Source organism: Notolepis coatsorum (genome assembly GCF_963971535.1).
Source record: "Notolepis coatsorum genome assembly, chromosome: 18".
Classification (NCBI taxonomy): domain Eukaryota; kingdom Metazoa; phylum Chordata; class Actinopteri; order Aulopiformes; family Paralepididae; genus Notolepis; species Notolepis coatsorum.
The window spans coordinates 93,483,762-93,507,888 of record NC_140182.1 but is presented as its reverse complement, the minus strand read 5'-3'; the positions used below and the strand labels follow the sequence as shown (position 1 = coordinate 93,507,888).

General features: G+C 43.6%; 1 protein-coding gene across 1 annotated transcript; it reads right to left on the bottom strand.

Annotated features, from left to right (window-relative positions):
- Positions 1 to 1,159: 1,159 nt before the first annotated feature.
- On the bottom strand, positions 1,160 to 23,991 carry LOC311245032 (endoplasmin-like). The gene is made up of 19 exons (XM_084334787.1): positions 23,809 to 23,991; positions 22,348 to 22,450; positions 21,830 to 21,971; positions 16,705 to 16,821; positions 15,819 to 16,150; positions 15,070 to 15,181; positions 13,805 to 13,870; positions 13,108 to 13,158; positions 8,806 to 8,922; positions 7,370 to 7,507; positions 7,172 to 7,249; positions 7,001 to 7,066; positions 5,568 to 5,837; positions 4,722 to 4,967; positions 4,464 to 4,600; positions 4,248 to 4,326; positions 2,966 to 3,121; positions 1,757 to 1,852; positions 1,160 to 1,307 (listed from the first exon to the last, which is right to left on the bottom strand). Exons 1-19 carry the CDS (start codon positions 23,858 to 23,860, stop codon positions 1,281 to 1,283), a joined length of 2,385 nt encoding a protein of 794 aa, XP_084190913.1. The 5' UTR covers positions 23,861 to 23,991; the 3' UTR covers positions 1,160 to 1,280.
- Between the last annotated feature and the right edge of the window lie 136 nt (positions 23,992 to 24,127).

The following is a 24,127-nucleotide window of genomic DNA, read 5'->3' as shown; positions in this document are numbered from 1 at the left end:
GGTTTCTTCCATATCCGTTAGAAGTATCTAGAGGGCATTTATCCCATACCAGCAATTTGTCTGGAAAGATTACCCACAAATAGGATGTAAATTATATTATATAATTATCTTTCTTTGCTTCCTCTTGCCAATATGATATATAGCAGCAGTAGCAGCAGGTTCAACCAATACAAAGACAAGAGGACAATTCAAGTACACTGGCAAAAACAAACTACGAGTTTAAATCCAATGACTGAAACAACAGTCTCACCTTGCATCAACCATGTGCACAATATGGCCAGGTTCCACAGGAGACAGCCTTTCTCACCATTCATTCTTACAAACACAGGTATATCCCTTACAGGCTGAACTTGAAAGCAATGTACATCGTCCAGAGTCCTTTTAACAGAGTATGTTTCCAAGGCCTACTGTTGGTAGATACACATATTTATGGCCATGGGCTCACCTCAAGTATCCAAGCAACCCTAACCCATCAACTGGAAAAACAAACTTGTTTCCTTTCTGAAGGCTTATCAGAATATAACTCTAATGTCTTTACTGGTAAGCTTGTGTTAATCACTGTGAAAGATACAAATAGTGTCCATGCTGTGCTGTTCTACAGACATCTAATGAATATAAGGGTTGTATTAAAGTAATTGGTGTAAACCTAACAATGCCACATTTTCAGTGACATAATTTCCATATGATAAACTTATCTCGAGTAGTATTACAGGGTTCGGGTAGAGTCAAAGTTAAATTGAAGATATTTTAAGACCACTTTGAAATAGAGTTGAATGCCCATTTCACAGCCACTGGTATAAAAGTAAAGACAAAGTGTTGGGAGGGTACCGCTTACTTGACATTCTCTAAAACACATTTAAAAAAAGATACAGAAGTTATCGCAAGATAGAAGTAACATCCCAATCCAATAAATGTTTAAGACCTATCAAAATTAAGACCTTAAGTATTTTTAAAAAGGCCAAAAATTCTTTACATTATTACATTCAAGACTTTTTAAGACCCCGCGGGTATTCGTAATACAGTTTATTGATCACCAAGCACACATGGCATTTCTCAGGAAACATTTATTTGATCAAGAGACAGGATCACATCTTTTCATAAACAAGTCATAAATATTAACAAATTTACAGTCATGAGGAATGTAAAAAAACAAACACAACAAAAACAATGAACGCCATATAAAACCCCCCCACCCCAGGGAGCCCCTCCAGAGTAACGCATGGCCACGGTGTTCCTTGGCCCAGGCTCAGCTCCAGTCCCTCCCCCCTCCATTCAGTGCTTCATAATTCATCTTTGTCCGGCGTCGCCTGAAAGAGAAAAAGAGATATTAGATATGAAAGAAATATTTTGAAAATAGCTTTGTAAGATAATTCTCCAACAAACGTAATATTTTAGTGCCCATAGCCTTATGACCATATTTTGAAGTTCTGGATTAGTAGCTAAATACCAACCTCCAGACAACCGACCAGGCTGACAGAATTTCTGTGTTGTCCCAACTTGGGTTCAGATATTTGGAATGCCCCGCCCAGCGCTATAATATTATATATATATATGGTGCATTTATCCTAAGCACTTTTAAAAAAAATTATTCCTCACATTCACACACCAATGGCGGAGGCAACCATGCAAGGTGCCAACCTGCTCATTGAGAGCAATTAGGGGTTAAGAGTCTTGCTCAAGGACACTTCGACACGCCTCCCGGGAGGAGTGGGAATCAAACCGGGAACGTTCCAATGACCTGAGCCACTCATCTTACCGTTTCTTCCTCTTCCTCATCGACGACCTCCTCATCTTCAGGCTCCTCCTCCGGCTCCTCCGGCTCCTCCGGCTCCTCCTCCGGCTCATCTTCAATCTGCGGAAACAGCCACACTATCAAATCGCTGCTAATCTCCCAACCATCGCTGTGCTCAAACACAAGGGATCCAGCAGACACCATTGGCTATGGTGATTTTATTTAAACCAGGCAGGTCAATTAAGAACTAATTCTTGTTTTCAATAACGGCCTGACGAGAGGCCAAAAGGTCCCTCGAAGGGTAGCAGAGACAAAAAATTATAAAATTCTATAGAAAAGAGACAGATGAGGCAGTCAGGTGGCGTAGCGGAGATTGCGCTCGTCACCAATGCAAGAGGCTGCAGTCTCGACTCCCGGAGTCAGCATTGCCTCTGGCTTGGGCTGATCGCTATACTAACCAGTTTGGCTGGGTTAGGGGAGGGAAGGCACGGGTGGGGATCTGGCGTTGTGGACAGCGACGCCTACAGGTCAGGTCTGGGCGCTTGCTCAGCGGAGGCAGGACTTGATGAAGGCAGTGTGACCTCCCACGCGTTGGACTCTCATTGGTGAAGTGTAACGCATGGGAGGTCACGCTGCCAGGTGAAAAAAAAGAGGCACTGGCTGTCACCGCGCGTATCGGAGGAAGCGTGCGGAGGACATCAGGTTTCCCTTGTACCGACCAGTTGGAGAACATGCGCACAACAAACAGGTAGGGGAGGGGGGGAATTGGCACAACGACTAAATTGGGACGGAGAGAAAACAGTGAAAATTCTGAGAGGATTTAAAAAAAATAAAAAAATAAATAAAAAAGAGACAGCTGGTACATACATCACAGAGGTAAAGGAAATAATTAAAACACACAACCAAATAAAATTACAAAGGAGCATACATGAAGCAGAAGTCAAATGACAGTAAAAAGGCTGGTTGACAGTTGCAGGTATGTGTAAACAACTCCGCGATAGTGGTCCTTAAAAGTAGTCTTTTGCATCGCGTTCCAACTGCTGGGAGCAGCAAATTGGAAGGAGGGTTGACCGAAGGAAGTGTTAACACGGGGAACATCTAGCGCGATATGGTGAGCACTGAGCAGCTCTGGTGTTATAGGGAGCAGATGACACTTTTAACAAGTGTATCATATAAGGAGGGGGCAGACACAGGAAGGTTGAGTGACAGGGTACTGCAGCAGGCGTGACTTGCCTGTTCTTCTAGGTCTACGTTCATACTGAGCCGCAACATGCGCTCTATCCTCTCTCCATAGGCCTTGGTGTCGACCAGCTGGTAACCCGAGCGCAGGGTGGCCGTCTCATACAGCACCACCGCCAGGTCCGACGCCGTCTGGTCATCAGGACTCTCCTGGGGGGGCAACAAGGAGAAATAGTATTGTCTATGTGGTACAATGCCGATAAGTTCCATGTTTTGTTTTAATAGTCACATATAAAAGGTACATGTACATTATAGTGAAATGCTTGGTTCTGTATGACCCTCCTGAAATTGTGCTTCATGCAGTCAAAAAAAGAATAAAGACCAAACACTATACAAAAACAATGCAAGAACAAAATGCAAAAATGGTTCATGGTTAAGGTAGCTTTCACACCAGAGCTGTTTGGTCCGGACTAGACGGACCAGAGTTAGTTTCCTTAGATAGTCCACTTGGTTTGAGGTGGTGTGACTGCTCTGACAAACTCTGGTGCAGACCAAAAAAGCGAACTCTGGTCCGCCTGAAAACGTAGGTCTCGGTTCGCTTCCAAGTGAACCCTGGTGCGTACTTTTGTGGTATGAATGCTCATCGGACCAAACGCAAGACCAAATATAGGAAGTGACCTGATAAACTGTGCATCTTGGGGAGAAGGAAACAAAAACACAGCGGCGCTGTCCCGCCTGCTCTACTTCACTGTGAAACAGAGAGAGTCCCTGCTCTCAGCGGAGTGTGCGAGAGAGAGACGCAAGTGGAGGCTTTTGTTAAGTACCGGTAGGACCCAGTGAAGTCACAGACTGACACCGGAAGAAAGGGCAAAGGAATTTTTTTATTTATCCAATCATCTGATTTGGGTCTCTTCCCATCTCTTCTCTCCAGGAGAGCAGAAATCCCACAACCTTATAAATGTGATGTTGCTGCATGTTTGTGTTTCGCGGATTTCACTCCTGAAGGGGAGGGATTTCCACTCTATTGTGTCCAATAGACGAGCGCCCTTTTTGATGTGTTCGAATGTGGTGTGTGTATGTGGGCTGGGCTGCTCCCGAGAATAATGTGGTGTGTGCGCTGTAGAGCTGTCCCCGAAGCCTGTTTTTGGGATTCTATATATATATATCCAATAGACGAGCGCCTTTTTCGACCGCGTGACATTGTTCAGAAAGTTTGACAAATTGCAGTGTAAAAGCAAACCGAACCAAATGAAGAATGCAACAATGTTGCAACTTCACTCCCCCCGAATCGCACAGAGTCGACCAAAACGATATGTGAAAGCGACCTAAGACTTACGTTGACCCGCCTCAGCATCTGCTTGATGAGAGGGTGTTTAGGGTTGATTTCTAATGTTTTCTTCTGGCTTGCATAATAACTGAAAAGAGGAGCACAGCATTATTAGCACATGCATACAAGAATCTGTACAATAATTAAACATGGGCATGTTTTATAATCCTATCGGGATAATAAGACAAGAGTTCTATACCGAGAGAGGGAAGAGTCATCGCTCACCTTGTAGAAATGTCTTTTCCAGTCTGATAAGCCTGTGCCTTCATGATCCTCTCCATATTTCCCGACCAGCCATACTGGCTGGCGACCAGGGCGCAGGGTGAGTTGGTTAGCCTCTGAGAAATGATGGCCTTCTCAATCTGTGGGGAGGAAGACCGCATTACATAGAGCGATTTCCACCAGTTGATCCCAATGCATGTTGGTAGAGTTTAAAAAGAGGTTGTCAAGTCCCAAGTCTCAGACTCGGCTCAGCCTTGCTACCTTGTCTTTCAGGGCGTTTTCCTTCATCCAGGTGGTCAGAGGTTCGTACTCCTTCTCCAGCGTCTCCCTCCTCTCCTTGGCCTTGTCGCCCTCGTTGAACTTGACGCCCTCCTTGGCGACGTTCTGGAAGCGCTTTCCGTCGAACTCCGGCAGGGCCTGGACACAGTACTCGTCCACGGGCTCAGTCAGGTAGATCACCTCGTAGCCCTTCTTCAGCAACGTCTCCACGAAGGGAGAAGACTCCGCCTAGAGAGGGGACCAAAACAGCAGATGATTCTCAATGTCCCATCGCTTCCATCTGTAGCTTAGGTCAGGTGTATGCATTAATAAATTGCTGCATTTACTGTCTATGAAGCATCGATACCACTTAAGGTAGAATGTGTACTGCCATCAAACGGCGACCTCTTGGTATTGCACTTAACCAGCAATAGCAACCCCTCCCCTATCAATACTGCACATCAGACCAAAAGGGGTATTTTGCCTAGAGGTCACCGTTTGACTTGCATTAAAGAGTCTACCTTTAAAGAAAATACCAGCACGATACATTTTTGCCTGATCCTCATGTTAGCTTGTCGATCACCATTTCAGACAGTTCATTTTAGTATTGGATCACATTCCAACATCGGCAACAATAATGCCATGAAGAGACATTTGTTTATTTACATGTTGCAGTTCCATCATGGCTAATGACTTGGTTGTCGGGGATAGATACAAATCACCAGTTCGCTTCTGGACAAATAAAATAAAAATAAAAACTATTCTCAGTGTAACAGATACTTCATAGATTCCATAGAATTTCAAAAGAGGATCTTTCACCATGACAATGCCTCCATTTCCACCACCCACCTCCTTCCTGCTGGTGCCGGCCATGAAGTAGATCTTGTCCTGCTTCTCCTTCATGCGCTCCACGTACTGCTCCAGGCTGGCCAGGACCGTGTCGCTGTTGGAAGTCTGGAAACGCAGCAGCTTGGACAGACGGGTGCGGTTGGAGTGATCCTCAATCACGCCGAGCTTGATGTTGGTTCCAAACTCCTTCCAGAACTTGTCATTGTACTGCTCCTCAGCAATCTTCTTGATCATGTCCAAGGTCTTGCGTACCAGCTTCTTGCGGATGACCTAAGAGAGGAACAAGACAAGCAGTGATTTTACCAAAGATACACTAATAACAGAAGATATGCATTAAAAGCTATGCCAATTGGATGGAAATTTAACAGTTACCGTCTCCTAAGAGGGCAGGACTTTTACACAGGCACCATCGTTAACAATGATCGCTGGACAAGTCTCAAACAAACTTGTTTTGTGCTGCATCTACAGGTCAGACAAACTAATCAATTAAGTGTCAGAATGTTCAGAACACCTTCAACTTGTAAGCTAAGGTCCAATATTTACCTCGAGTTCTACGGCAAATAAGAAAATAGCCACATTTGGCCAAAACCGCTACATTGGGAGGCAGGATGGCTAGATGTAAATAGGCCCGCCAGTAACCGAATGGTTGCTGGTTCAATCCCTGACAGTAGGGTTATTCCAGCTGTGAGCTGGTGACTTAAGGGTGGCTGGTATTACATCAACGGTGCCCACCATCTCTGCAAAGTGTCCTTGAGCAAGGCACTGAACCCCTGCTCCAGGGGCGCTGCACTGCGGGCAACCCTGCACTCTGATGAAATGTGTGGGGGACTATGTGTATATGTACCGGTAACTACAGTCAGAGGGATATGTGAAAAGACATTTAAATTGCCATGTGTACATACTACATAGACAATGAAATAATCTTCCATCTCCGATTGGGGTGAATGGAGCTAGTGCTCCGCTCTAGTCTTCTAAATTGGCATGCCTGGCAGTAAGCCCCGCCTCGTGTAACTCACGTGACACCCTCCATTGTACAGTTTATTCACCCTCGAATGTATATATTTTCTTTTATGATCTCAGTCTCTTAAACAGTACTGTATATTTGTATATCTTGTATGTCATAAATGTCTGGATGTAACGGTACTGTATATCTGTATGTCACGATGAATTGAAAATGAGAGACCCTGATGTAAACAAGACGAAAGTCTTTCTCTGGTCAGCATCCCCTTAACAAGTGTGTATTGAGCCGTACTGTATTGTACCCATTCTGCAATCTGTTAAAGTTTTCAATCAAACACATTAGAAGTAGTGGGAAGGACTTGGGTTAGTCTCCCTGTGAAATGTCTTGATTCCATCATTGCAGCTCTCCTCTGACAGACTGGGTGTGATGTGCTGGAGCTCGAGCATCATTTCTCTTCAGGCGCACGGCTCACCTTGAGAAGTTTGTGCTGCTGCAGAGTCTCTCTGGACACATTCAGGGGCAGGTCATCAGAGTCCACCTGGGGGGAAATGTTTTACATTAAATGACATGCAGGGCACCATGTTAGAAAACAAGAGCACCCGTCGGTCTCAATTAGGAAACGGGACGTTTCTCAGTGACTCACCACTCCCTTGACAAAGTTCAAGTATTTGGGCATCATGTCGTTAAAGTCGTCTGTGATGAAGACTCTCCTGACAAACAGCTGCGAGAGAGAAAGAGAAACAGAATTAGTCAAAAAACAGGAACAGAATCAGAGGAACTTGCCACCCCATTTAAGCAAAGCCATAGAACAGATACTGAATATACTGAACGTGACAATTACCTTGATGTAGTCGTTCTTCTTGGAGCCGTACTCGTCAAACAGGCCGCGAGGAGCGGAGGCGGGCACAAAGAGGATGGACTTGAAAGTGACCTCCCCCTCGGCGGTGAAGTGGATGTGAGACAGGGGCTCGTCAGTGTCCTGTCGGGGAGGAGGACAAAAGTAAGGGACGTGGACTCAAGCAGTCAAAATAAACACCAGAGTGGTGGGTACAGATAGGCCCGTCGCGATAATTACTATATGGACGATATATTGGACATGAACTATATTGTTTTGCTGCGATGTTGCCCTTCACATGCTTGTTTGTTTACATAGAATGTCACCGACATCTTAGCCAGTCGCACTGCTTCTGTCCCTCTCATCTCAGTCTGTGGGAGGCGGGGCTCAGTGGCAGTTCCTCGGGCTTACACACAGAGTGGACGGCATGCAGCAGTGAACCAGCCAGGTGAAGCGTAGAGATAACGTGTTCCTCAAGATGTCTCTTCTCTTCCCCCCCCCCCCCCCCCAGACGACGGCACATTTCTAGCCAAAGAGTTTGGAAGAATAAAATAGACTTGGTTTCAAAGCCGCGTTTCACAGCAGCTCTGGTGTGGGAACATTTTGGGTTTAAGCCGAATGAGAGATGAAAATCCATTAATAACGTGAACAAGCCGATATGTCAACTGGATGACCATTTCATTCTCCTCCATTGAGCGGATAGATAAGTGCTGACAATTAGTCGGGAGAGGCTCTGTGTTTTGGGTCACTTCATACTCAACCAGTCAGGAGGGGATGAGACGGGAGTATAAACCCACGTGTGTCATTATCCGGACACTCGAGTGGCTGGGAGTCCCCCTCCCTCATCATCAGCTATAGACCGCTTAATGTTGGCACTTGGTTGCTTTACTGGGTCGAGTAGGGCGTAGGCAATGGTCTTAACAATGAATGAGCCATTTCAGCTCTGATCCACGCCGTTTCCTCAACTAGGAAAACCTTATTGTTTTAGACGACGCAAAGTTACCAGATGCCTTTTCCAGTCAGGGAGGCACAGAACGCCATCACAGTCTGTAGCCTGGCATGCTCAACTAATAGAAGGATAAGCAATATCAGTACAATATTTCAAAATATAATGTTATAGATTACGTGACTGCATATTTGTATGAACCATTCGATTTCACCCACACAAGTGCCACGCAACCCATTTTGCTTGTAATCTAGAGCCCTGAAATGCCAACTTAAGCTAAATAAAGTGAGATGCTCACGTTATAATATTACATCAGTGACATGAAATATCTTAGAATGACAACATAATGCATCGATTCTTTTTGTGACAATATATCATCCCAACAACAATAGTTATCGTGACAGGCCTAGTACACTGTCTCAGATGGGCACCTTGGAGACGAAACAACATTCTGTGTGGGAGTTAGAAAAGGACATTACTATCTCGGTTTGGGTACCTTGGAGAAGGTCTTGTAGAAAGCCTTGTACTCATCCTCCTCCACCTCCTTGGCTGGTCTCTGCCAGATGGGCTTGATGTCATTCAACAGCTCCCAGTCCCACACAGTCTTCTCAACCTGGAACAAGCAAGTTCATCTTCAAAAAAGGGATAAAGCTAGTTTTCAGAGTATTCACCTCGGGATTCTAGGCAACAAGGATGCTGCTAGATTGCTTTTGCTAGATTGCTTTTGCCTTCAATGTTGAATGAAAAACAGCAAGCCACTCGTTCTTTTTCTTCAATTATTATTAAGGATGTTCGATATTGGCTTTTTTACCAATACCGATATTATCCAACTCTTAATTTCCAATACCGATATATGAGTTCCCCCCCCCCCAAAAACAGAATCATTTCAGGTAATTAACATTACACAGAGACGCAGCAGCCGCCATCACCCCAGTCATCACACACATAATAAACCTCTCTATAAAACAGGGGCACGTCCCCAAGGACTTCAAAATTGCGAGAGTGACCCCTCTACACAAAAAGGGCAGCAAATTAGACCCAGGCAACTACCGCCCTGTTTCTATTCTTACCTCCATCTCGAAAGTCATGGAGAAAATAGTCTACGAACAGGTCGAAAAGTACCTGGCGGAAAAAAACCTAATCTACGAATTCCAATCTGGCTTCAGAACGTCCCACTCCACTGACACATGCCTCCTCTATTTGAACGACCACATCAAACAAGAGGTGGACGCTGGCAAATACTGCGGCATGGTCATGCTGGACCTACAAAAGGCCTTCGACACTGTCAATCACTCCATTCTAATGGACAAGCTAAAAGCAATTGGTTTTGATAGCCTATCAGTGAGCTGGATGCAATCCTACCTGGAGGGGAGAGAACAGATGGTAGAGGTAAACGGTACTCTATCCCCCCCCCTCACAGTGAGCTGTGGTGTTCCACAAGGAAGCATACTAGGACCGCTACTCTTCCTAATTTATGCAAATGACATGTCGTCAGCCTGTGACTGCAACTTGTTCCTGTTTGCGGACGACTCAGCCCTGCTGGTCTCTGACAAGAACAAATTGCAGGTTGAAAAAACCCTCAGCACGGAACTAGGCAAAATCTGCATATGGCTCGCTGATAACAAACTATCATTACACATGGGCAAAACAGAGTCCATTCTCTTCGGTTCAAATAACAAACTCAGCAAGACCGACGGCTTCTCAGTTACAGTGGGTGACAATATTGTCACAAGGAAAGACGAAATTACCTACCTGGGTTCCATCCTAGAGGCAAATCTTTCCTGTGACAAAATGGCATCCAATGTAATAAAAAAAGTCAACCAACAAACTAGATTCTTGTACCGGATCTCCTCTCTGGTAAACAAGAATACCCTGAGGACTCTGGCAGGAGCACTCATTCAAGGGTACTATGACTATGCGTGCACCTCATGGTACCAAAGCACCTCAAAGGCGCTTAAAACAAAATTACAAACATCACAAAACAAACTGGTCAGACTACTACTTGACCTGAACCCCAGAACCCACCTCACCCCTGCCCACTTTGCCAACCTAGGATGGCTTAGAGTAGACGACAGAGTACAGCAACTTGCAATGGGCCTGGTCTACAAGATACACTATACGACCGGGGTGCCCATGTACATGTCAAAATACTTCCCAAAGGTCAGTGAATACCACAACCACTACACCAGAGGAAGCTCAACAAATCATGTTAAACCCAGATTCGGCTCAAACAAGGGACTAAACACGTTTCGCAATTATGCCACAACAATGTGGAACGCCCTACCCAAAGCTGTAAAGGAATGTGAATCCCTGCCCACATTCAAAACCGCCCTTAAAGAGCACCTACGGGAGGCTGCAATTCGAAACTGGCCACCATAAATGCCCAAAACCCCCACCACCTCCTAATAGACAGTCTCCTCCCCACCGTATGTATATATTCCCTCCCCGCCGTATGTATATTCCCCTCCCACCCACCCACCCCCTCCTAATGTACAGTCCCCTCCCCATCATATGTATATACTCTGTCAGGATCTAGGGGTAACAGTACTGTATATTTGAATACCGCCTATGTCACAAATGTATCAGTACTAAATACCTATATGTCCCTATGCCATAAATGTCATGTATGTTATGTATGTCATAAATGTCTATATGAATTGAAAATGGGGGACCCTGATGGAAACAAGACAAACGTCTTTCTCAGGTCTGCATCCCCTTAACAATTGTATGTATTGAGCCGTACTGTATTGTACCCATTCTGCAATCTGTTAAATAAAGTTTTTCATTCATTCATTCACATATCTCTTGTTGTGGAATTAACACAACATTATGCATACTTTTGACAAAAAAAAAATCTGAATGTGTTCTTACTTGCCTGGGTAAATAAATGAAAAAAATATAACAGATACAGATAATTTCCGATATCACATTTTAATGCCAATATAGGCCGATAGACATCCCTAATTATTATAATTTTTTACAAAACTATTTTACAACAAGGAGAGTAAGCTAGATAAGGAGTTTGTTCATTTAGAGCAGGGGTCTCAAACTCGCGGCCCGCTGGGTGATATTTTGCGGCCCCCTACTTGACATCAAAGTTCAGTGTTAGTGTGGCCCGCGGGCAACTTTTTGCCGAGTCTTTGCACGAGTTGGACGTTTTATTTATTTGATCACTTGCAGGCTCGTGCCAGCAACGTTACGTTAGTGACTTGGTTGAAACATGATTCCGGAGTGATACCAAGTAAAGTGGAAGGCAAATGCATCCTCGCTATCTCCTCTGCAAGTCCGGCTGCACTGCCACTCTGCGTCCGTGTACTCTGCTCTGGTCCAATCACATTCAGCGTCCCGTCAGCGTTTTGCCCCCCCACCCACAGTCTGCCAATCAGATGCAGAGTAGGGCGGGTCTTCACGGAATGCATGTCGTCTCTTTCAGTCCGAGTCAGAGCAGAGAGTTGACAGCGCATCTACAGTAGCCTCGTTCCCAGTTTTATCTCTGTGAGATAAATGTAGCTAGTAGCCTAGTTTGGCCAGCAGAAAATATGGCATGTTCAAAGATGGCTAGTAAAAGAAAAGTCGACGCAGAATGTTTGCGTCGATTAGTCATAATTTTTTATTTTTTTTTTTTTTTTTTTTTTTTGCGCTACCTATCTTTGTGAAAGTGGCTTCTCAGCTCTGGTCCAGCTGAAGACAAAGCAGAGGAACAGATTGGACATTGAGCATGGACATTGAGCATGACCTCAGAGTTGCTTTGTCTACCATCACCCCAGACTTTAAGACTCTTGTCAGGAGCAAACAACATCCCCAGTTATCCCATTAGTTCCCTGGGATGTTAAGCTAAGAAGTCTGCTATATATATTTTTTAGTTATTTAAACACTTCCACTTTAATTTGTATTATTTAATTTATTTATCTTGTTATGAGTGATTGTTGTATTGTTCAAATACATTTTGCAATTCAAAGGTGAATGGATTGAAAAATATGCGTTCATCCTGAGTCCCAGCACCAAACCAATGTGACTAATATGCCAAGAAACGGTAGCTCTTGTCAAGAGTGGCAATTTGAAACGCCACTACGAAACAAAAGTTATTTTGATGCAACCTTTCCTCAAAATTCAGTGCTAACCAGAAAAATAAATGGAATGAAAATCATCATATCAAGCTGCAAGCAGAATTATTGTTAAATCTATGTCACAATGAGAAAAAGCAACCAAGTCCTCACTCAGTGGCATGGGTGTTGGCTAAACACAAGAAGCCATTCTCCCTCTCTGATGCATACATAATAAAATAATGTATGACTGAAGTGATGGAGACTATGTTTGAAGGCAAATAAAAGCAAATCCCCCTCAGATCACACAGCAACCAGAATAACTGAAATACTGGCTGGTGATTTGATTAAACAGCTTTGTGATAGAATAAAAAAAAAATGCAGTGCATTTACATAGCTGCATGTGGATGAGTCCACTGAGAAGCCTATGTTCTGAAGAGCCGTTCATGTTCTGAAATGTTATTGCTAAAGATTGGATCAGTTGTACTTTCTTTTTGGAATACTTGAAACTCTTTTTTTTGTGGAATATTTTATGCGGCCCAGCCTCACCCAGACTCTACCTCCAGCGGCCCCCAGGTAAATTTAGTTTGAGACCCCTGATTTAGAGGTTATTTTGTTCAGTTTGGGAATATCCACACTAGCTATTGTAGGATCTTTGCCACAAAGTTCTGCAACAGGAAATAGAACTATAGTGTCAGAAGTGGGCGGGGCAATATAAGGTGAGTAAAATGGCGAGTTTGCTCAAACCTTCCTACCTTCTTAGTTTTAGGCTTCTCCTTGTCCTCCTCCTCTTCCTCCACCTCCACCTGTTGTGGAAATAAAAGTCGTCATAAACTCTTGGTGATGCATGAAATGAATATAGCTTTGGATACAGAGTCTTTCACAGTTAAGTGAATTATTATTATATTCTGCAGAATACAAATGGTGACAAGTCAAGGCAGAGCACACAAAATGCCCTACACTGAGTTGCACAATTGAATGAACATTTTAATACAGTTTATATAGAGTAAAAGTGGGCATGGTAACATGATAGTGTTTGATCCAATCACAAAGATGACAGCGGTTGTCATCCAATCCAATACATGCACGTTAAGGAAGTCTCATCTAAAAAGCAGTGGTGTAATGTTTACACAGGGCCAATACAAGGGGGGTACAAATGTGCCATGTCATCTTGAGGTCATGATGACAAAGGCAGTGATAGTGGTATGATTCAGACAGGGTTTATAGAAATTACTTCGGGGCACATGATAATACAAAGGTGGGGGGGGTAGTAGTGGTGTACAAGTTGGGGCCAGTCAGCTTGTGCAAACAATGGCTTGTTTGCATAAGCGAACCTTTGCACTAGGTTTTGGGACAGACAGAGTGTTTATGGTCTGAAATAAAATATATTCAATTGTGAATTTTGTACATTATAAATGAGATATCATACATAAATAATTTTCCCTTACACACCTCATCTGCATCCTTCTCTGGTTCCTCCTCAGCATCATCCTCTATGGGCTCCTCCACAGTCTCAGTCTGCACAGGGGAAGGAGAGTGATGTTGCCATCTGTTCACTAAACACTACTACCGTACTTTTCGGACTATAAGCCGCGGCTTTTTTCCCCATTTTTCGACCCTGCGGCTTATATAGCGGTGCGGCTTATATGTGACTCGACGTGACCAAACTCGAAAATGTAAACATCTAAATATTGCTTTTTTGACTGCATTGAAATGTTATTTATCTGTTCCCTTATTTGCTAAACTTAATACAACTTGTAAATGAGTTAATGCTTGTTATTTGTCCGACAGTATTGTGTCCCAATGCTAATTACATATGGTAATTAAACACTAAAACACCTGCGGCTTATAGTCCAGTGCGGCTTATATATGTACACATCATTCAATTTAGCTGCTGCGGCTTATATTCAGGTGCGGCTTATAGTGCGAAAAGTACGAGTAATTAAAAAAATAAAACAGTACTGCTCTTCATAAATGGGGTTGGGAGATATACCGTATTTTAAGGTACACTAGTATGGCTTCACACATTGTGTTAAACAATACCGTCGTAATCAACAATATTCTATTTTTTTTTTACCTACTTTTTCTCCTCCTTTTTCTGTGATTTTTCTACCACCCCAATTTCCTCTCGTGCCAATTCTCCCTCCCCTGATCGTTGCTCGCATGTGCCCCCCACTGGCCGGTCGTAGGGAGGATAGAAGCCCATCACATGTCCCCTCCGATACATGTGGAGGCAGCCAGTCACTTCTTTTCACCTGCCAGCACGCACTGTCATTGGCGAGGTGTAACGTGTGGGAGGCTCACACTGCCCCCGCCATTTCCTGTCTTTGCTGTGCAGGCGCCCTGACCGACCAGTAGGAGTCACCGTTTACAACAACCAGATTACCACCCATTGACTCCCCTCCCGCTGCCTGCCAATTGAGTCAGTATGATGGCCGGCCCAAGCCGGAGGCAACACCGGATTCGATACCGGTGTCTCTTGCGTTGGTGACAAGCACAATGTCCGCTGCGCCACCCAGCCTCCTAACAATATTCTATTTTAAACGTTCTCATTGAATGAATATAAAAATTGCAGCAGTATTCTTAAGAATTTGCTGTGAAACTGGAGTCTGAGAAATAATCTAAGGTGTTTTTTTAAACAAATACCATAAATACATTTTGTAATGTTATATTTTGACAGTTATCAACACTTACTAGGAAGTGTGTTAAGTGCTCACCTTGCTGGCCCAGATGTAGATGGGGAAGTTCATGAACTGAGAGTATTTCCTGATTAGGTTCTTGATGGTCTCTAACTCGAGGTAGTCTGCAGCCTCCTCCTTTAAGACCAAGCTGCAATATAAAACATCCAATACACAGGCAATAATACTTTAATATTCATGTGAAAATGACTTGTAAAGTCTGTTCTGCAGCTCTTCCATATTAGTCTCCAACTGCTAAAATTAGTCGTTTAACACGCCCTCCCCGACTTTCTCTCTGCCCTTGGTAATACGTTAGCACCAGGCGTCACACTAGTAGCAGAGGGGCAAGGTACAAGGGGAGTGGGGGATTGAAACGGAATAGACTTGCAGACAGCAGGGGAAATCTAAAGCTCTGGGGGGGGGGGGGGGTAATGGTGAAGTAATTACAGACTAACAAGTCAGAAAATATAACTTTTGTTGCTAGGATCATCATAATTATCTTGATAGTTTGTTTACCAACACTCGTATATGGTTTGTTCAATCATTGGTCGCACAGGAAATTACAAAGAATCACAGTGCATTCTGGGTAACAATGTGCCTCCGGGTGTACATCGCTGTTGACTCGCTCCCTCTGCTCATGAAGGGGTGATCTCAAAATGTTCACCGAGTTTCTCATAGTAATGAAACGGTACTTAAGATGGCAGCGATGATTCCCGAGGAGAAGTCAACGAGGGCATATCGAAATGACTAACGAAACGTAGCCCTGAAATAGAAACGACGAGACTCACGTGACTGTGCTTCCCCTCCCCAGCGTGTCTCCGCGGGGGTCCTCGATGACGGAGAAGTCGTTGGAGTCAGACTCCCAGATGTGCTGCGTGTCGTTGTTGTGTTTGGACGTCACGATGACCTTGTCGGCCACTAGGAAGGCGGAGTAGAAGCCCACGCCGAACTGGCCAATCAGCTCGGAGGTGGACTGGCCCTCAGTCTGCATCTCAGTCATCTGGTTGAGGAACTCGCTGGTGCCCGACTTGGCGATGGTGCCCAGGTTCTTCACCAGGTCTTCTTTGGTCATGCCGATGCCGGTGTCGGTGATGTGGAGCATGTTCTTCTCCTTGTCAGACTGGGGAGCAGAACACCAGGTGTCACACATGACAGAACTAAAACACAATGGACAGAACTAAAATGTATCAACAGAGAGGGGTGTAAAAGTTCTCGTCTCTCCAGGGTTCCCACAGACATTGCAAAATGAAATTCAAGGACTTTTAAGTACTTTACCAAGCACTATTTTTCATTTTCATGGATGTCACTCCAAGGATACAATTCACTTTTAATTTAAATGCGGTTTTTTTAAGAATCTGCTTGGCCTGCTTGCCAGCTAGAGCATCACAAGCGAAGAAATGAGGAAAAGCAGTTGGAGCGTGCAAGACAGCGACTCGTCAGATTTGATTAAAACAGAAATTTATTTTTTTTACGATTTCTTGATTCAGAACAATTTGATCATTGATGAACAACACATTCAATGCGAATGGTTGATTTGAATTCCAAGGACTTTTTAAGCACCTTGTTAAAAAATTGGCTGTTCAAGGAATTCCAGGCCTCGACTTTTTTCGTAAAAAAAATCAAGCACTTTAAGCACTTCAAGGACCTTGTGCGAACCCCGTCTCTCGTACACACCTTGATCCTAATGGTCAGTTCTTCATTAGCGGCCAGCGCGTCATCGTTGGTAAGAGACATGAGGCGGATCTTATCCAGCGCATCGGAGGCGTTGGAAATCAACTCCCTTAGGAAGATCTGAGGGAAACATCACACATACAGATGGTTATAACAAGAAGCCTTCCTTCAACACCTCTGCCCACAATGGTTAGCTGGATAGCAATTGACTGGTTTCAAGTAGGGATGAGCCCGATACCACTTTTTCACTGCCAATACCGATTCAGTTTACAGTTTAAATCGGTCGATATGATCCATTACTTTCACTTAACAGTATGGACCATCCGTTTGGGATCAGTGGACAACAATGACTGCACGTTTTCAGAAGGCAGTTATTGTACGGATGAAAATTAGATTAGATTCCAATGTATCATCGTCACACAGCACACTACCTATAGTGGAATGGACTGTATTCGTATTCCATTATACCATCTTATTCTTGTTAGTTGCGCGCTCCTGCCCACAACACACACAGCTGAATAATTCTGTTTTGCATCAATATATACCGGTATACACTGTATATCGAGGCAAAACAGAATTATATATACAGTATATTGAGGTAAAACAGAATTATTCATCAAACGCTTTATCATGCAAGATGACTTGTGCAACGAGATATATGCCTACTGTATATATTATAGTTTTGGCTAATTTTATAATTTCGAGAACACTGATAATGTTCGGCCAGCTAATTATCCTTTGGATTTCATGTGGTATCGTATCATTAGAGCAGGTAGAAATACTATAACAGTCACTCATTCACACAAATTGATGTGAATCAAGTCTTAATTTATTATTTGATACAGGAGTTTATGTACCAAGAGCTTCTGCCATTAACTTTCCCATTATATTTGGTTCCGGGGGGTTGATACTGTTATTTTGATATAAACTCCATTGCAGAGATGGTTATTAAAGGGGAACTATCTTATAAATGGCCTTTGAGTGTTTAGCATTGTTTCCTAGCTATGTGAACTTATATTAATATGATCCATGTCTCAAAATTCTCATATTGGCGCATTCTTCCAATTCTCCTCTCACAATATTCACCCTCACTGAACTGAGTCATTTGAAAATGTGCGCGATATGTGATGTCAGAAAGACACCGCTGCATGTTAATGTTGAGATAGAAGATGAGCTCCACACAGTGGCTGGACCCTGACCTGGAGCCCACACAGCCTCTCTCTCCACACGGCTCAAAACGGCTCGAGATCTTGAGGTAGAAAAATGCTGTTTTTGAGGACTTGATTAGAAATACAAAACAATGAATAAAAAATATATATATATTACAGAGGTGTTCCATAGACTCACAGGAATTGTGTAAAAGTGCCCAAATAGTGAAAGAAATTGTAAAATAGTTCCCCTTTAACACTTTGAATGCCCATCACGAGATATCTCGGGTAGAGCTGCCGCGATTACCGCATTACCGCGGTATCGCTGTTACATCACGGCCACCGCAGAGTAGGCTGAATACCGCGTCACCGCTGTTTTTTATAATAATAATAAATTACCCTCCTCTCGTTGGGCTTGCGGCTCTGCAGATATACCCTACTCCTCTATCGAGGTTCCAAGCGACCCTATTGGGTACCAGAAAAGTCACGTGAAACATTGCAGACCACTGATTGGTCAGAAGAGAGACGCGTCACACGTTGTAGCGTCATGCAGTGTGTTACCACCAATCGGCAAGCGCGTATTAGGTTTTTACTTCCTGAATGTCAGCTCATCACAACACGGCTAATAACGTTAGCTTTAACTCTCCGCCGGAGTGGACTACCATCGCTCCTAAGGAGTACTAAACGAGACATAATGATTTTACTGTCTGCAACGAATGTTATAATAAAAGCCCTTCGTTCTATACACTTGTCTGATTGAAAACTTTATTAACAGACCGCAGAATGGGACAACTCAGCACGCTCTGAGCAAAGAAAGGAACTGAGATATGAATAGAGTATTGCTTGCCTTGCTATTGTCCGGTAAATACGCTGATGTTATTGAACGTATAACTATATAATGTTAATGCCACAAAACGAATGCCTTTATTATAAAGTAGTAACTTTATAGTAATAATAATAAGAAAGGGTCGGGGGGGTTAGGGGTAACCACCCCTGCCCGCGACACCGAGTGAACGGCGCACGACCAGAGGGGAAACTTCGAATCCGTGTTTCACTTTCAATAACTAATGCGTGCTTGCCGAATCCCAAACAATATTCATGCTGCAAAGTCATCCTCTAAAGATAGACATTTAGACTAGAGGCAGGCTATATGCTATAAAGAGTAGACTACTACTAAAAAAAAAATGCATTCAAACTTTTTTTTAAATTTTTTGTGTGCATGCGGTAATAACCACGGCGGTAGGAAATATTTTGCAAATTTGTGCGGTAAGGAAATAATCAATACCGCGGCAGCTCTAATCTCGGGTTATCAGCCCGCCCCCTGAATGCCCATCACGAGAATTCTCGCTTTATTTTTTTTATTAGCGATCTGAATTCATATTTCATCAACCGAGTCTACCGTTGGTAACACCGGTTCCTGACAGGCAGCGAGCGAGCGAACTGGAGACGAAATCGCACGCGACACTGTCCTGATATGAGGCAGCGCGTGTCCAAGTGTGTCTGTGTGTGTGCGTACAGGGGGCAAAGCAGCCTGCGATTCTCGACCAATAAAAAGTGTTCAGGGGCGGGACTCAGCCGCGTAATCGCTCAACTAGAGACACAGCGAGCGAATATTTGAGGGGGGGGGAACGACATCGCCGCTCAGTTCGCTGTCGCTCGCGGCAGGTCAGGATAGTCTGATTGAAACGAATACATTTGAATCATTTTCGCAATCACGCTCGCTCGCGTCGCTGCCTGTCAGGAAGGGGTGTAACCTGCCCCGCCAGTAGGGGTGGGAATCACCAGTTTCATCACGATACGATACAGTATCGATTCTTTGGACAACGATACGATATTTGCCGATATCACAAAGTCTCTCACGATACAATACGAGATACGATTAGATTCAGGTGCCTGCAATCGATAATATGAGATGATATCATATGCCCATTTAACACAATCAGTCACATTTAGATCAACAACAAAAAAGGTAACAAAAATATCATTTTGACATTTGTATTTTTGAGCTCTTCCAGACATTCAAAGGAAACTCAATCTATTGTTTTTAATACAAATAGACCTCCTGTTCACTGCAAAGAGCCACGTTTTGATATATTGAGCTTTAAACTTTAAGCTCCATTTTTTGGAACTCAAAACTCACAGCCTAAAACCCCTCCCTACCTCCCTCTCCCAAACCGTTCCTACAACAATTTGTTGATGTTGCATGATCATGTATAGGCCTACATTTATTATGTATTATATTGTTTATGTTTAAATAACATTTAAACATCAAACTCCTCTGACCTCATCTGGTCTTTCCAAAGACACACACAGAACAGCTACACACACGGAGCTACTGCTGTTGTTCTTGGGCGGATATGAGACTCGCCACAGGATTTTCAAAATAAGAGTATCGATATGAATCAATCCGATTCGATCGTTGATAATTACATCGATGTATCGATCTGATCGATGTATCGTCCCACCCCTACCCGCCAGGCGCTCAGATGTGGAAAAAAGCGCCCCCTATCGTCTCCCAGATGGTAATGCACCCTTTTGGATTAGACTCAATGAAAATGGATGAGAAAAAAAAACTCCGGAATCCACATTTTACTTCCCACGTAGATCAGCCGATCAGATTAATTCTGGACCCTCAGCACAGCGTGTAATATGCGTTTTACAGTATACGCGTTGGATCAATAAAAGGATCGATTTTTGGAATGGTGATCAGGAATTGGAATAATCCATTTGGATACCATCTGATCTCAGGTAAGGAATCTATTTTACCAGTCTTAGGATAATCAGACCCGTTTTCACGGAGATATAAGCTTTTCCCCTATATGTGATATGGCTGTTTGACTGTAAGAGCGATCAGCGGAACTAAGAGAATAGATTTTCAGCTTGCGGCACCAGCGTGCATACGTACACATAATACTATCGATAATCTAGCGTTTATTTGAAAACTATTCATAAATAGGCCGAAAAATTACAACGTTCTAGAATATTACAGTACAGGGCGATTATCATGGAATCTTTTTTTTTCCTTGAAAACGAGGGCTTTTCAAAATGCTATAAAACGGAAATTAACCGATAAAAACAATCCACTTCGACAATGTTGACTGGAAATGAGTCATTGATAAGCAACTGGCAGATTAGACGCATAGCATTAATATCGCCTGCTAACATTGAAGTGGATGGTGGGCATTCAAGCACTAAATGTGCGCCCCCTGCTGGGCACTGAACATTTTAAAACAGTATTTATGAGGAATGTGTAAAGCGTTCAATTGTGAATGTCAGTACTCTGATTGAAATTTTGTATATTGCAGAATGGGTACAATATAGTACGGCTCAATACACACAATTGTTAAGGGGATGCAGACCAGAGAAAGACTTTCGTCTTGTTTACATCAGGGTCCCCCATTTTCAATTCATAATGACAGTTCATGAAGTTTATCTTGAAATAATGATGGATAAGATAATGTAATTTGAAGAAGCTCTTGGTACCAAAACTCCTGTATCCAATAATAATAATAAATCTATCTGATAGACGGGACCCTGATGTAAACAAGACGAAAGTCTTTTTCTGGTCTGCATCCCCTTAACAATAGTTTGTATCGAGCCATACTCTGTATTGTACCCATTCTGCAATCGGTTAATAAAGTTAATTAAAACACAGTGCAACTAGGTATAAAATCTCCAACGCACCACGCCCGCAAATGTGTCCCCTCCACCATTGAAAACAAAATTACGCCCTTGGTGGTGTGTGTGTGTGACTAATTTGGCAGAAATGGCCATGTGAATAGTTGACTGATAAGAACTCCACATTATGTTACATCAGATGCAGCTGCTCTCTTTTTAAGTGTCGTGTCAAGAGGAAGCAAGGCGGTTTGTGTGACACAGATTGCCGGATGACTACACCAATCATTTTACAAATAGTCAGCTCGTAGTCCCAGATCCATGTGGACACGTGGGGCAGAAGAGTCCTGGTTATTGCTGCTCACCTCCTTGTTCTTGTAGAGGGAGTTGATGATCAGCTTCATCATGCGGTTGACCTCCGCCTGGAAGACGTGCTTCTCCGACTTCTCTCGGATCTCCTTGATCTGCGCCGCGTTCAGTCCCTCCAGCTGGATCGCTTCCTCCTCCCTTGTGGACGAGAGGGACACAGGGGAAATTAGCAACATTCAAAACAGCAACTCGTAGACGTCAACAACAGACATGCTCATCTGCTCTTCTCTCTGGAGGCCAATTTCAGTGCAAATAATTAAGGCAGGAACATTCCTTCCCCTACACTGTAATCAATCTCGTGAATTGCATTGTTAAGAAGGGATGTTGTGAGCAACTTCTGTAAACATCGGTCGTCCTTGCAGTTTGAGGGTCACCCTGTATCGTCGTCCTGTGAACCGACTTGGTAATGTTGACCTTGCATTGTTAAATAAAGGTTTAGTCAGTCTTTTATTGACTAGCCTAGAGAACAGGTGCAGTGAACACACCAGGCCTGCTTGTTCCAACTGTAGCCCACCTCTGTACCACCTCGTCATCTGTCCTGGAGCCATCTCTGCTTTTGCCCAGGTCCTCCTCCACAGCTCCATCAATGTCAAGTTCATCCTCCGCCTTTACTGCAGCTGTCAAGAAAGAACAAGAGTTCTGGATTAACGTGTTAACGTTGTTCAATCATCTTTAGTAGGGAAAGAGGCTGCACTTGAAGAACACAGGAGTGAATACACTCAGTTTAGAATCATGTGATGTGTAGCGTGAACAGTCGGGGGATAACCATAAGCAAGTGTAGAAGAGACACACATGCATCAGTGCGTGTGTGTGTGTGCTAAATGCTAATAGCTTACATGAATGAATGAAAACTTTATTTAACAGATTGCAGAATGGGTACAATACAGTACGGCTCAATACATACAATTGTTAAGGGGATGCAGACCTGAGAAATACGTTTGTCTTGTTTCCATCAGGGTCCCCCATTTTCAATTCATATAGACATTTATGACATACACAACATACATGACATTTATGGCATAGGGACATATAGGTATTTAGTACTGATACATTTGTGACATAAGCGGTATTCAAATATACAGTACTGTTACCCCTAGATCCTGACAGAGTATATACATATGATGGGGAGGGGACTGTACATTAGGAGGGGGTGGGTGGGTGGGAGGGAAATATACATACGGCGGGGAGGGAATATATACATGCGGTGGGGAGGAGACTGTCTATTAGGAGGTGGTGGGGGTTTTGGGCATTTACGGTGGCCAGTTTCGAATTGCAGCCTCCCGTAGGTGCTCTTTAAGAGCGGTTTTGAATGTGGGCAGGGATTCACATTACTTTACAGCTTTGGGTAGGGCGTTCCACATTGTTGTGGCATAATTGCGAAATGTGTTTAGTCCCTTGTTTGAGCCGAATCTGGGTTTAACATGATTTGTTGAGCTTCCTCTGGTGTAGTGGTTGTGGTATTCACTGACCTTTGGAAAGTATTTTGACATGTACATGGGCACCCCGGTCGTATAGTGTATCTTGTAGACCAGGCCCATTGCAAGTTGCTGTACTCTGTCGTCTACTCTAAGCCATCCTAGGTTGTCACATGTTAGCTAACGTTGGCAAAGCACACCAGTGTGTTATTGGCTAACTTAGATAACATCAGCTATAAGGTGGTTTTTCATACAGAAACGTCTGGAAAGACTCTGTGGAATGAAATGATGGTTAACAATAACGTTACTGTAACCCAACCGGCATGGTCAGATGAAATCAACTGACGTCACAGTTTGTCTTGCAAGCGAGAACATCTCGCTATAGCAACCAGCAGCATACTGTACCGAACAAGCTTCAACAATCACTCATTCATTCAATCAATGGACAGAGCTGGTCCAAAATGCGATGGCTTGCAAGGAAGCTAACCAGCTAACAAGCTACAGTATAAGCGCAATTAACAGTGACACGAGATAATGTTCTTAAGATTCTTAATACTCACCAAGGGATAGAAGTACGCAAAGGAGGCCTATCATCACCCAAACACGTTTCATTTTGAGACACTGACTGAATGAAAGTGTTGTTGTTTATCTTCAGCTCTTGAGACAGAAGCCGGGTTATCAGCGCACACACCACAGCGCCTTCTGACAGCAGGGACCAGAGCCTTTCTGACAGCGACGAGACAGTCCACCTCTCCCACCGAAATAATTCTCTTTGTTAAAAGGCCTCCAATCCACCAATGGCTGAGCACCACGCAAGTGCATCAGCCAATCGCAGCGGGCATCGCAGGAAGTTTCTCCAATCGAACTCCTCTAACTTGA